General features: G+C 38.3%; 1 protein-coding gene across 1 annotated transcript in view; it reads left to right on the top strand.

Annotated features, from left to right (window-relative positions):
• The window catches only part of Adgrf1 (adhesion G protein-coupled receptor F1), a 45,294-nt gene extending 30,804 nt beyond the window's left edge, over positions 1 to 14,490 (top strand). The window contains exons 9-15 of the mRNA XM_047558988.1: positions 744 to 907; positions 2,618 to 2,806; positions 4,371 to 5,744; positions 7,357 to 7,398; positions 8,477 to 8,536; positions 11,777 to 11,840; positions 13,237 to 14,490. Coding sequence (XP_047414944.1) covers positions 744 to 907; positions 2,618 to 2,806; positions 4,371 to 5,744; positions 7,357 to 7,398; positions 8,477 to 8,536; positions 11,777 to 11,840; positions 13,237 to 13,325 — 1,982 coding nt within the window. The 3' untranslated portion in view covers positions 13,326 to 14,490. The remainder of the gene's footprint in view (positions 1 to 743; positions 908 to 2,617; positions 2,807 to 4,370; positions 5,745 to 7,356; positions 7,399 to 8,476; positions 8,537 to 11,776; positions 11,841 to 13,236) is intronic.
• Positions 14,491 to 14,970: the final 480 nt, after the last annotated feature.

Below are 14,970 nucleotides of genomic sequence, written 5' to 3' on the forward strand. Positions count from 1 at the left end.
GCCACTTTCAATAACATTTGTTTGGCAAATACTTACTAAGTATCTAGGCACTTAGGACACAGCAATAAGGAAAACAAACAAAAATCCCAGCCCTGTAGATTTTGCATCTGATATTTCCTTTTCCCAGTTTTAGTCATAGTAAGAATATATTATTAAGAGTCAGTTGCATGGGATCCTAATTAGAATGTTATACTCCATATATGTACAAGATGTCAAAATACACTCTGCAGTCATGTGTATCTAAAAAGAACAAATAAAATAAATAAATAAAAAGGCCAGTTTCAAGAGTAACTAGACTGGTTGCAATGTGAGATGCTTTTAAAGGGGTATGAGGTAGGAGTTACTACCATCGACTGTTCATCTTTCAACCACATCATTACTGCTTTGGACCATAATGTTCTGAAAGTTTTCTGGTATTTTCTTAAAGAAAGAAAATATTTCCTAGGATTGATCACATCTTATTTTCACCTAACACTTCCTAGTTGGTAGCTCATCAAAAGAAGTACTTCTGGCATAGATCAGACACACAGAAGAAGGAGTCATCCTCAAGTCCGAGGCATTAGGAAAGAGTACAGGTGCTTATAGGAAAGAAGCTGCGTGTCAAAGATACAGTTCCTACTTCTGAATTTTGCCTGGGTTTTGATGTGAAAATATGACTTCTAAAGCCTTTAAACATGACTACATGGTTCATACAGAAAGCTGGATATTCCAGTATAATTTTTCTTGTTTCCATTATATTCCAGTTCAGTGTAACAGCATTTTCTTTGGATTTGGGTCTAAGAACGATGAGTACACCCTGCCCTGTAGCAGTGGCTATACTGGAAACATCACAGCCAAGTGCCAGTCCTCTGGGTGGCAGGTCATCAGGGAGTCCTGTGTGCTCTCTCAGCTGGAAGAACTACAGAAGGTGAAGCCTTTTCCTTTATGGACTTGGCCTGGGGTTTAAGTTTCAGGGCAAAATGTATCAAATTGTATCATTGGCCAACCTACAGAAAGTAAGGGTAACATCAGAGAAGGTAAGGGCAAAGCCAGAGAGTGTGGACACAAATGGCAGAGTCTTGGTGACAGCTGAAAAGGTCAGAAAATATCAGAGTTGTGCCACTTTCTTTCAACAATGTTTATTCAACAAATATTTACTAAGTATCTAACATGTCTAGGAACTTAACATCATCAGAATTGATGGTTTTGTCTGGGAGGGTGAATCAATGCTAAGGTCTATCCTAATGGTAGAACAGCAACTGAGCTGGCTTTAGAAGTCCAGAGGACTAGGAATTGAAGATTAAAGTGGAAGTGTAAGCCAGAGGGCAATAGGTTAATACAAGTGAGGCTGTACACATATCAGAAATTGGGGCAGGGAGTGGATCAGGCAGAACTGAACCACATAGAATGACAAATCTTCAGTGGACCTTAGGGTCATCAGGTGTACAACCTTCTTCTTCAGATTAGGAAATGAAAGACCAAGGAACCAATGATCCTTCTAGAAGCAATAGCATTGATCTAGAAACAGTCACTTGATTCCCAATCCAGTGATGTGATCTCTCCTCTTTTGCTCTTTTAGAAGGTTTCAAATACTACGACAAAATAAATAGAAAGACGCAAATGAATAGTCAGGAAAGAGAAGAACTCAAAGTCATGGAAAAGAAGGACCTGAAGACCAGTTCACAAACACCATTCTGCTAATAGGTCTCTCTATTGGGCAGAATTTATATCCTGGTCACAGACCTGGCTCTTGCAGTAGAGAACCCCAGAGCAGTATTCATCAAAGTGTTGAGGAATAATCATTTCTCCTTTTCTGAACTCAGTTTCTTCATCTGTAAACTGGGAAGGGGAGTTAGAGCAGGTGACCTCTAGGGTCTGGTCTCTCCTTTGGCCTTACTTTTGAACATGGGAAATAGTCAGAACTAGTTCAACCCAGAATGTGAGGAAGGTACATTCCAGGTGCCCTGAGCCAGAGAACAGCACTCTCAGTTGAAAGGAATGAGGACAAGAGGTAGGGTCTGGGATCTTGGGGTGACATGCGTGGTGGGAAGGTAGCACCCCTCCCTTGCTGCTTTCCACCTTATCCCAGCACAGCAAAAGCAGATAGGAGCCTGAGAGATGATATAAAAGTCCAAATTCAGGGACAAAGTCAGGACTGGCACAAGCCCAGTAACCAAACCTCCACCTTGGCCCTCCATCTTCCCATTGGGGGAGTATTGCCTAGGTTAGTACTATTAGACCTTACATACCACTTTCTTGCTAAGTACTCTTTGGAAAGTCGTCAAATATCACTGAACAACAGTTTCTGTATAATTAGAATAATGATTTATATGGAGATTTTTAAATGAATCTTTCAAATTTCAGTTTCTTTAGCTATAAAATGACAACAATAATGGTATCTCCCTCAAAAGGTGTTTTAAAGAATTCAAACAGGGAATCCCAGGTACAGCATTGCAGTGTCTGTAACATACAACAATGGTTGTGAATAATGGCCATTGTTTTTTATCATTGTTGTATAATTATCATAGGATATACCACACCATACAAATGTTAGTTCTAGGTGGTCAAGACATCTGATTTAAATTTGATGGAGCCCCAGCATTTCTGTTTTCCATAAAGTAATCATTTTTATTTCTAGAATTTCAGCATGATTTCAAACAGTGCCACAGAGATGGACATGTCATCCCTGGTGCAAAATCTTTCAGTCATCATTCAACAAAACCCATCAACTACAGCTGGAAATCTGGCTTCCGTGGTGTCGATTCTGGGCAATATTTCGTTCCTGTCAATGGCAAAGAATTTCAAAGTGTCTAATTTGACATTGGAGGTATGATTTTCCTGTACTTGCAAGGCTTACTTTAAATGCTGCAGCTTGTAGGAGAAATGACAAAGTCCTAAATAATGGGGTAACCCTTGGGAAAGACAAAAGAGCCATGTAATAGTCCTCATGTGCACTTTGTTGCTTTCTCTGCAGTATACAGGAACTCATGAGATCAATAGTGTGAGGTCTAAGCGGAATTTACACCTGAGCACAGTGCTTGGGCAGCATCTGGCTTAGAGAAAGTGATGGGCTTTTTTATTGTATGACCTGGGCACCATCATTTTGATACTTGTTAACAGCTTATTCGTCCCTGTGACTGTAAGCTCTGACTTTAGCTGTGTACATTTTAAGAACTCCCTTTTCTCAACTAGGGAATTTATAGTTTAGTTTGGATATTTAAAAATTAATTTAAGATCACACAAATGGTATATGATCACTGTAAGAAATGCAAATTAGCAAAAATAAAAATAAATAATCTGTAATCTCATCATACTAGAATAGCAGTTGCTTCTTATATTCCAATTATCACCCCAGTGCCTGAAAGAATAACAAGTGGCACACGGCAGTGCTCAATAAATATTTGTTCAATAAGTGTCCTTTCAAACATTTTGAATGTTTGCATATTATATTTTAAAATCTGTAACATTTTTCAAAATCAGATTATAGAACATATGTTACATAATCATACGATTATACTTGACTATGTATAATGAACATTATGTTGATTATGACATTAAATTGAATAAGTTAAACTCATAAAGAAAAGATGCTCGATTTGTTTCTTGCATGCCAGCTGAAATGAAATGAAACAAAAAGGATAAAAACAAAATGAAGAGTAAAAACAACATGCAAACAGAGCAAGAGAAAGCAGAGGATCCTGGGGGCAGTAGAATATGCTCATTGGGATCTGGGCCAGAAGACACGGAGGGCTGGGCAGGGTAAAACCTGGCAGATACCTACAGCAAAATGCCTGAGAACCAGAGTTCAAAGCCAGAAAGAGGTCCTGTAGACAGAAATAGCAGTGTTCTAGGAATTTCTCAGAAAAGGAATCTCTCAAACTCAGAGTGGCCCTTAAAACCCATAGTAATTCAGCACCGATTTGGTGCTTGGGTTTAGTTTGTAAGGATTTTTGTTTTATATTAACATGTAGTAAACAAATGAAAAACATGAATTAAAACTTGATCCACCATGACATGAATTTTTAACTTCTGATGTTAGCAAAACGAACATATGAGAAATTTGTCAAAGTAATGTCTCCACCTTTGATCCTCAGCCCGAGGAGCAGTGTATAATTATTACTCAGGAGGATGGGAACACACCTTCATGTGCTGAAGGATGCATATTCAGCCATGCAGGAAGCCCAGTGTGTTTCTGAATGCCTTGGAGTGATCACCTTGGACCCAAAGCATCTGCTGTGCAAAGCAACAGAGCTGAATTTAATCGATGAGCTTCAATGTGATCCTCTCCTGAGTCAATTTTCTGAGCATTTTCTCTATACTTAACACAAATGACTATCCACTTTTAGACCTCTCATCTCTTTACTAAAACCACTTTCACCTTTGTGTTTCAGAATGTCATCAATATAGCTGACCATATTCTTAATTCATCATCAATAACTAACTGGACAATTTTATTGCAAGAAGAGAAGGATGTCAGCTCACAGTTACTAAGGACATTGGAAAATATCAGCATTCTGATACCTCCAACTGCTCTACCTCTGAATTTTTCTCGAACTTTCATTAACTGGAAAGGGATCCCAGTGACCAAGAGTCAGTACAATCAGAGTTACAACTATCAGATTGAAATGTTTCCAAAAAATACCTCCATTCCCATCAGAGGCCAGGTATTAATTGGACCAGACCAATTCCAGAAGCCCCTTCCAGAAATGATCATCAGCATGGCCTTGTTGACCTTCGGAAACATTCTGCCTATCACCCAAAATGAAAATGTTCAGGTCAATGGGCCTGTGGTATCCACAGTTATCCCAAACTACACCATAAGTGAAATTACCCTGATCTTCTCTAAGATAGAGTCAAATCTGAGAGAACCTCATTGTGTGTTTTGGGATTTCAGTCATTTGCAATGGGACAATGCAGGCTGCCACCTAGTAAATGAAAGTCTAGACATGGTTACATGTCGATGTACTCACCTGACCTCCTTCTCCATGCTGATGTCACGGTTTGTTCCCTCTGCAATTGTCCCTGCTGTGAATTGGATCACCTATGTGGGACTGGGTATCTCCATGGGAAGTCTCATCTTATGCCTGATCACTGAAGCTCTGTTTTGGAAGCAGATCAAGAAGAGCCAAACTTCACGCACACGTCACATTTGCATGGTGAACATAGCCCTATCCCTCTTGATTGCAGACGTTTGGTTTATTGTTGCTGCCACTGTGGACACTACCATAAACCCTTCCAGAGTTTGCACAGCTGCAGTGTTCTTTACACATTTTTTCTACCTCTCTTTGTTCTTCTGGATGCTCTTGCTTGGCCTCCTGCTGGCTTATCGAATCATCCTTGTGTTCCATCACACATCCATGTCTTTGATGATGGCTATTGGGTTCTGTGTGGGTTATGGGTGCCCTCTCATTATATCAGTCATCACCATTGCAGTCACACAACCTAGCAATAGCTACAAAAGCAAAGATATGTGTTGGCTTAATTGGTCTGATGACCAAAAGCCTCTCTTGGCTTTTGTTGTCCCTGCATTGACTATCGTGGCTATGAATTTGGTCGTGGTGCTGTTAGTTCTCTCGAAGCTCTGGAGGCCAACTATTGGAGAAAGACTGAGTCAGGATGACAAGGCCACTGTCATCCGCATGGGGAAGAGCCTCCTCATCTTGACCCCTCTGCTGGGGCTCACCTGGGGCTTTGGTATAGGAACAATGGTGGATAGCCCGAATCCAGCTTGGCATGTTCTTTTTGCTTTACTCAATGCATTCCAGGTGAGACCAAAATAATAATAATATTAATAATAATAATAACAATAATCTGTTACATTCTTATGTAACTGGAATAAGTATAGAGAACTCAGGTTGGCAAAGCAATTCTCTAGTAAGATTGTAATAAAAATTGTATGGAAACTATGAATTTTTAACAAGATCCACTTTCCTCCAAAGTTAAGGTCATACTGAAGCAGAATACTGGACTTATCCAGTAATCTATTATAGAGCTTTGAATCTGTTGGTGTTCCCATAACTAACATTAATCCCTTTTGCTGTTATCTCAGTCCTCTTTCTCTTGTGCAGATCTCTGAAAAAGTTCAGAGACAGAAAAATAAATAAAAAGTACTTGTTGACTATGAATGGTGCAAAAGAAGTCCCTAGACAGCAAACAAGCAAAGCTAGCAACTGACCTCCAGCAGCCTGTTTTTGTAAAATAAAGTTTTATTGGAACACAATCATGCCAGTTCATTTGCCATGGTCTATGGCTGCTTTCCCTATAATAGCAGAAGAGTTGCAGTGGAGATTATGTGGTCAGCAAAGGGTTTTATAGATAACAGCTTGCTGATTCTGCCACAAAGAATGAGTTTTATATTTCATAGTCATAAAGTGCACCGAGTAGATGGAGAAAGTAATTAATATATCTGGAAGAAAGCCTTCAATTCTGGTTTAATGCAAGTATTGACAGATGACCTGGAACAATAACTCTGGGAAATAGTGGCCAAACATTTGAGCTCTGGAGTTAAGTATGCCTCAACTCAAATTATGTGTTGAAGGTCAACTGTGTGACCTAACTTGATCTCTCTGTCTCTCAATTCCCTCATCTGTTAAAGGGACCCAATAACACTACTTACATCAAAGAGTAAATGTGAGGATTTGATGAGATAATTTAGCACTTGGCACAGTGCCTGGAACTTAGTAAATGTTCAACATGTGTCTCCTAAAGGCAGTTGTTTCTTCGCTATTCAACATAGATCATGCAGGTGGTGGTGTAGATGGCAGTCATAAGGAATATGCGCCCAATGGTATCAAGTGCATGGTGTTCCCATCAGGGCAGGCACATGGCTGTATTCTGTCTGAACAAACATCAATGGAAGGTATCTGACTGGGAGAAGGATTTCAAGGTTGAAGAGAGCCCTAGCTAAGATTTTCAAAGAGCTGTGCTTGAAGGAAACGTTGTTGATAGAGGTCAACTTCCTCTTCTTGGCCCTTGGGCTGAACCTCAATGCCAGCTGCTGTCATAAATGCATAGTAAATGTTATAAAATGACTGGTCTAAACAAGGACTGAGATACAGAAGCCAATGGAAGCTATTTGCTTTAGGCTTGGAATGGCACAGTACAGGCTGGCTCCACAGCACTTAAAACTTCTTTCATTCAATCATTTACTTATTTACACACTCATGAAAAAGTCCTTGAGTTCTTTGTGTTGTGCCAGGCATTGGAGAGGTCACACAGTATTCCTGTGCTCAAGGAACCTGCAGTCTAGAAAGGAGATAGACAAGAAAACAAATTCAATGTTGGGTGACAAAACAGAACTGTGTTACATATGGGTGCTTTCTGTTCTGAAAAAGAAAAAAATATAATGAGTGACTTTTCTCCTCTTTTTTGTTAAAGGGGTTTTTCATCTTCTGTTTTGGAATACTGTTGGATAGTAAGGTATGTGGATATCCTCATTCTCTAACACAGGCCTCTTTACAGCCTCCTACCTTCAGTTCTGAGGCTTTTGTTCATATAGTAGGATGTGGGGCAACCAGTACTTTGGTAATAAAATTCTATAATTTTACCAAAAGTAGGTTCAGCCAGAAGACACAAATAGAATGGTCACTGTTGGCAAAGTTGTATAGAATTAACCACAACCTGTTATGTGGACACTATCAGAAGAAGAGAAATTCTTTTTACCTTTGATTTTTCTGACTTAAATTCTGGTTTGACAATGATTCAAGAGTAAAATTCCTTTCATAGGGAGTGAATTCCCCTTTTCTCCTTTCATTTATTCATTCATTTAGAATATGCTGAAATTATATCTACTGCTATGTTTTTAGACCTTTGCATACTAAATGTTAAATAGTTTCTCACATTAGATAAAATTCCTAAGGAAGGATCACCAGTTTAAGTGAAAGATAATAGAAAAAAATTAATGAGACTTATTTTATTATTTTCCTCAAGCATTGAGGAATTCTGTTGAGAGAGGTAAAGATGGTAAGCTAATTGATATGTAGTCATTTTTTAATAAGAAGATAAGAATACTTTACAATTAGCACAGTTATTGCACACCATAAACCCCTATACAAAGAAGCAATCTGCTGTTCTAATTGCACTAAATAATTGCCTCTGTACCATTCCCATGATTAGGAAATCCTTCACTTCACAGATAAACTTCAATTTATCAACTATTGTCAACTACTGATGTCTAGAATCTGAGTTGTTGTGGTTTTGGAAGTGTTGCTCCTTCTTTAATCCTAGTTTTGTTTATAGGTAAAGAGGTTAAGAAAATAATCTTTTTATTAGATGGTCAGGCTGTGGTCTATTAAATACCTATAGGAAATAATACTTAGAAATAATGATTTCTATCTGTAGTTTTTTTCTTGGTATGTTTGTTAGTGTGTGTGTGTGTATATATATATAAATATACATATATTTATATATATATATATATATATATATAAACACATGTGTATATATATAAACACATATGTATGTGTTTCTCTTCTCTATTTCTTTGTTGCCCTTATAGCTGCGGCAGCTTCTGTTCTGCAAGTTGTCCCCACTAAGCTCTTGGATGCAAACACTAAAGGTAATTATCTACTACTCCAGTGCATGGAGTTCCAGGTTTGCATTTTTGTCTTTGTGGAGTCTTGCAGCAGTTCAATTCTATATGAACCCCCTGGAGTTTTTGTCACCCTTGTCATAGCCTAGTGTGTGTGTAAGGGTGCCTGGCACAAGACTGATACTCTTAAAGGAGCTGCTAAGGGAAGAAGTGATTAAATGAATTTAATGTAAAGGCCTGGGAACCAACAAGGAGGCTGAAGCATGTGAGGACCTTTGAACAATATTGTTCATTTTAGTCCTTTGCAATTTTAGCTCTTAAGTATACCATGTAATAAGTTTATATGAAACTGGAGGATTTCTGCTTCATTCTTTGGCACAAGAGTGCAGTCCATATGACAATAGCATAGTTTGAAACAAAAGTATTTGCATGCATATTTTCTATTTTTGATGTTGACAGACTTTTGTCTTTCAACAAGAGACAATGGGCTTTTCAGAAAGGCTTCTAAAACAGAGATATCTGTATTTGATAAAAAGTCAACTGACTTAACTGTGTCCAAATGTGGGTGTTCAGAGATTTTTGCCAGCGACAGTATATCCTTTTGAAATAAAAATTAATGAGGAAATCATTTGGCATTAAGAAATCTTCGTTGGTCTGCATCTCACACTGGAAACCTCTGCTGTGAATTAGGGAGGTGTGGCTCATGGGCAGGCAGACCTGCCCTGTGTTTCTGACTTGGAATCCAATTGACTGTGTGACCTTAGGAAAGTTCCTTAGTCTTTTTGAGCTTCAATTTTCTCAACTGTAAAAATTAATTGTTGACCTAGTTACTCAAGGAAGTTCTAACGTCCTGCGATTTTGATTTTACGTCTTGAAGAATGAAAAGTCTTTTGAAGCAGAAAATGTGAAACTAATGTCATTATTTACTTTAAAGAAAAAAAAGGAAGTTATGGAAAAGAAAGGCCTTTAGTGAATAAATGAAACAGGACACTCCCCACCCAGCAAAGCAGGAAGTCAGATTTTTTTTTTTTTTCTCATTTGGAAACCAAAGAGGGGGTGGGGGGAAGTGAAATAAAACAAAAGCAAAAGAAAAATGTCTGCAGTGTTTCTCCCTGTTTCTAAGGTCCTTTTCAGAAGGTAACAGTGAGTGGTCAGTGAGGGCTTTGCTTTTTCGGGAATTGCAGCTTTCCCTGATTTTGTTTCCAAGTTGGGTGATAAAATTAGATTTTCTTATCTGGTTAGATAGCTCATCTACTCTAAATAAATATTCGTTTTGCAGAAGAAAAGATGAGTATTTGTAATTTTCTGAGGGAATCTGAATGAAAAGCAGGAACCCGGATTTTGTACGATGAGGTAAGGAAGAAGTAAGACTGGGTACTGACAGTCCGAGGAAGGGAACAAGATGTGGACTCAAGACCAGGAGTGATGGGATCATTGGAATTACCAGGATATAAGCAAGTCTGTATGTTGGGAGGGATGAACCAGTAAAGGCACAGTTTAAAAACAAGTGGGAAAGTGAGGATAAGGGACACAAGAGGATTCCTGGGAAGACAGACTCAGTAGCAGACTAAAGATAGGGTAACTAGCCACTACTCTTGACACAGGAAGTACCAGATGAATGTGGATAGAAACACAGGTTCAGATTGGTGTCATGGTGTTGAGGGTTCACTGAGAGAAGGTAAAGGGGTAATAAGGTAGGGATTTGGAAAAAGCAGTGATAATATGATATTTGACTGAAGGAAATGGAACAGGAAGCCAGCAATGCTCAGCAAGGACCATCTTTCAAGCCACCAAAACTCTGTGTGAACCCACAATGTAATTTCTTTCAAAAGCTTCTCCATGCTGAGGCTCAGGGCTGTTTCCTTGGCCCTTCATTTCTCCTAGCCATGTTCTTTGTAACTAACTCTTTGTTAAGAGGTTCATTCTTGTGACCTCTACACTTTCCCACAAAGATCGAATTTAGAGAACCACCTTTCGGTTCTAGCAATTCAGATCCTGTGGTTCAACAGTTTAGAGCCACATAAATTTATGTCTGATATATTTGTTCCTACACCTGGTAGAGTTTTTGAGTGTTGCAATCTAAGATTATTCTCTCCACATGGGGCAGGATGCATTTTTAAATGCAGTGCTCCTTAAGATTTTCCTTTAGGGTTATAATATTATATCAGCCTTGAACGCTGGGAAATCATTCTATTGCTTCACAAATTACAAACCTTTTTCATTTCTATCTATAACTTATTTTCAGAGCTCAGTATGAGGTAATCACTCATATAACTTAGTGAAAATTGGGAAACACTCACTGGTCTACCTACTGCATATAAACCTATTTCTCCCATCTTGGTTTAGTTTCCCTATGACATGGACTGTAGCAGGGAATCGAAAGTGTTCCTTCTAATGTTCCCAGTGCCTAAACAGCATCTATACACAAAGGCACTCAATATTAGAAGTGAAATTGATGAATAGATGAATGATGAATTGAGTGAAAAAGGCATAAGTGTCTAAATGCTTTTATCTTTTCCAATAAATGCATGCTTTCTTTTTAAAATGTTATTTCCATTTGATAATTCAGTTTTTAAATTACTGGACTCTTTGTAATTTCTGTACCAATAACTAAAGGATTATTCAAGAGATAATGGCCAAGTTGTGAAAGAGTAAGGCAAAGCTCCAATAGAGGCCATTTTTTTAATTAGGAATATTATTGGTTTTTCCATGGGTTATTATTCTAGTGGCAAAGGTGTGAACCAAAGAAACATAAACATGGTCTTGAAAAGCAATGATATTACCAGGCTTAGTGGTGCATGCCAGAAATCCCAGCTACTAGGGAGATTGAGGCAAAAGGATCACAAATTCAAGGCCAGCCTGGGCAACTTAATGAGACCCTGTCTCAAAATAAAAAGGACTGGGGATGTAGCTGAGTGGTAGAGTGGCCCTGAGTTTAGTCCCTGGTCTAGCCAAAAAAATAAAAAAATAAAAAAATAAGAAAAAGAAAAAGAAAAAAAAAACAATATATTTTTAAAGTCATTGTATAGTTTGTTGATAATAGTTGCAAAGATATACAGAAACACAAAATTCATCTGGAAGTAAGTTCTTAGGCATTTCAACTAGATTAAAACAAAGGAAGGAATAGGGACTACTCTAAATTCTTGAAAAGACAGTCATGTAGACAGAATTAAAGATGGTTAATACCATCAAGAAGTCAGGAAATACAGACACCATCACCAAAAGAATACCATGAACATTCAAATTATTTGTTTTTCTTTTGTACAGCAAAACTCTTCAGAGATATCTTCTAAACCCAAATGCTCAAAACGTTACTCAGTGCAAAACAAAGGTAAGTCACCATAAAACCAAATGCTATAAAAGGTGAGAAGAGAGAATATGAAAACATAATGCAAAGACAATTCAATGGCAGCTATTACAAAAATTTATTTGAGAAGTATGAGAGCATCAGCCAGCTGTGGTATCCAGACCAATACTAATTGTGCTCAGGGCCAATACAGCAGTATTGGGGATTTGATGCTCAGGGAGACTACCAGGTATCATTATGTAATTTCTTCACAAACTATCCCATTTCCTCAGTTAGACACAGGGTGTGAGCATGCATGTGTGCACACACATGCGTGTATATATCTGTGGCACTAATCATCCAAGCCATGATGTTGAGGAGTAAGGGTTGACTAACATCAACATGTGTCCTAACAGGAGAAATTACCCCACTTCGGCCAGCTGCTGAGCAGTGGGAATGGGGCCATGTACTTGTGTCCAAATGCTGGATATATCCTTTTAAAATGTCCCAGGGGAGGAAGGAACCACACTTGCTGAGGGTTAGACAGGACTGTCGCCTCCACCTATGATGCCCATTGGTCCTACATTCATATATTGGTGGTTCATGAAATCTAAGACCAATATTTAAAGATTGCAAATAGTCACAGTGCTCTTGGAGGAGAAGTGTGGAGAGTGGGAATGGAGGAGGAGACATTGTGTTGGAAGTTAAGTTGAAGTCCTACTTCAGAGCCCAAGTCCCATTTCACAGTGAATTATATTCATATCATCATTAAGGTAGGGATATACAATGTATTTATGTACTCATCAAAATTATTTAAATTCCAAGCTGGGTACAGTGGAACATCCTTGTAATCCCGGTGGCTCAGGAGGTTGAGGCAAGAGGATTGAGGATTTCAAGCCAGCTTCAGCAATTTAGTGAGGCCTAAGCAACTTAGTGAGACAGTGTCTCAAAATTTAAAAATATGGCTGGGAATGCAATTAAGTACCCCTGGGTTCAATTCCTGGTACAAAAAAAAATTATTTAAATTCCAGATGAAGTTCAAGTGTATGGAGAATGTACTCATCTAGGACCCTTGGGTTCTGTTATCTCTGTCACCAGCCTGTCTGAGCACTTTATGCAAATCTCTTTCAGGCATTTGTTCCTCATCAATAAAATGAAAAACTAAGAGATTGCTAAGCTTCCTTCCAGTGATAATATGCTGTGATCTCAAATGTGTTATATGATTTCCCAGCCAAATCTGAAAAAGATAGTACTTCACTTCTGAAATGAGAAACGCCTGACAAATGCAAGCTTCGGTGGTGTCAGAAATGCTGGACCAACCACATCTAGATCTTCTCCTAACATCTTCCTAAAACAGAGATTCCAAAGCTTATTTTCATTTTGGTCTCATGCTTGATTCCAACATGGTAGCAGTAATTTTTACCCTCTTTTTCTCCCTCAGGCAACAATGCAGTCCCTCATAAGGGAGATTCCTCCAACAACATCATGCTTACTCAGTTTTTATCAACTGAAGAAGGTCAGGAATCATAAAATCAAGGACAAAATTTTTGGAGCAACTTAACCTTTGGAGTTAAATGTCAGTGAAGAAATCATGGTCACTAGTGGCTTCATCACTGCTTCCTTTATCTTAAATTAAATAGAACAATTTATTTTCATGTGGTTTGATTTTTTAAAAATGCTACATAGCTGCAGAAGAATAGGTTTTGTTGGAAATTGTGTTAGTTGTACCTTCCTATAAAATGTGGTTTCCTTTTTCATAAAATAACAGTATTCATGTAGTATTTCTAATCTACTGAATTGGAATAAGAAAATGTCATGAAGTAACCTTAGATAAATTAGTGGACTATGCTCACTTTCTTGTCAAAAAGTCACTGGTGCCAATTTCTAGAGAAAATACATTTCCTTTCCAAATTTTCCAGTTGTATTTTATGCTTGTTTTTGCTTCTTAGGTACAGTCCTTAAGGTTGAAATTTAATCAGAAAAAAATAAAAATTTTCATATCAGATATTATTGTAGTGATTTATCAGGAAGTACAGGGATGTGATTTGATAAGTGATGTGGCATTTTTCACTTTTTAATGTACTTCCATGTGGTCTGCCACCAATGAAGTGAAGGGTCCAGGCAGAGACCTAGCACAGAGATAAGGAAATGGAGACTCAGAGGTAAAGTGACCACCAAAGATTGTGAAGTCTGTAAAGGGCAACAGGAGATGCTTTAGTACTTTGGATTTCTTGTCCATTCCTATAGTCCCATGACAGCCTAGAAAATTATATGCTATCCTAAGAAATCCTTATGAAATTAAATACATGATTCACCACTCCTAGAATTCTATGTGTAAGAGGGGAATTAATGGAAAATTTGTCTACTTCCAAGAAGGTAGCTCCAAACATCTGGTTTTCTTTTACTGTAGGTACTTCTGGGAAGTTATTTACATAAAAAGTCAGTGCTGCTTTTGGATGAGATTCAGAGTACAGGTGAATAGATGCTAGATGCAGTGTTTCTCTTACATAATTCTGTCACTTGGGGTTCACCTGAGTTTCAGCCCTGACCACAGTGCACAGAAGATCCAATCCCTCAGATTCATCCTTGCTGTTTTGAGAGTTACAGAGTTTTAAAATATCTGTTAGTTCCTGACATGAAAAACCTTCATGATTATCAAATAAAGATAGCAATAGGGGAATTTCTAGTTAATGGAAGTGGTTTCAGTAAACATACATAGAGGAAATTCAGATCTAAATTTCCACAAGGCACCAAGATACAGCATATATGAAATACCAAAGTTCAAAGGAAATGACTGTGGACCAGTTAGATGGTTACATATCCCACAAAAGTATAAAAGATTCCAAAGAAAATTTTATGAGAAACATTTACTTGGAGAGAGCTTATGCATGAGCTTTCTCACTCTACCTACCCTAAGGTAAGAGAAGGAGGGATGCTTGGCCACCGACCTCAAATGTAGTGAAAGGACTTCTCGGATAGCTTTCTATGGGACCACAACAATTAGGATGAAAGGGGTCCTAATTAGTGGTTAGATTTTTACATGGAACTGTGGCCATAGCTTTGGTGGTCGGGCCCATTTAGGGCTTTGCATGCCCAGTGTGTGTCAGGCAAAGGATATCCCATAGACCATGGTGAGATATACTAGAGAGAAAGCCAACATGGGGTTGTGTTGGGT

This window comes from Sciurus carolinensis, chromosome 7, assembly GCF_902686445.1.
Source record: "Sciurus carolinensis chromosome 7, mSciCar1.2, whole genome shotgun sequence".
Taxonomy (NCBI): Eukaryota; Metazoa; Chordata; class Mammalia; order Rodentia; family Sciuridae; genus Sciurus; species Sciurus carolinensis.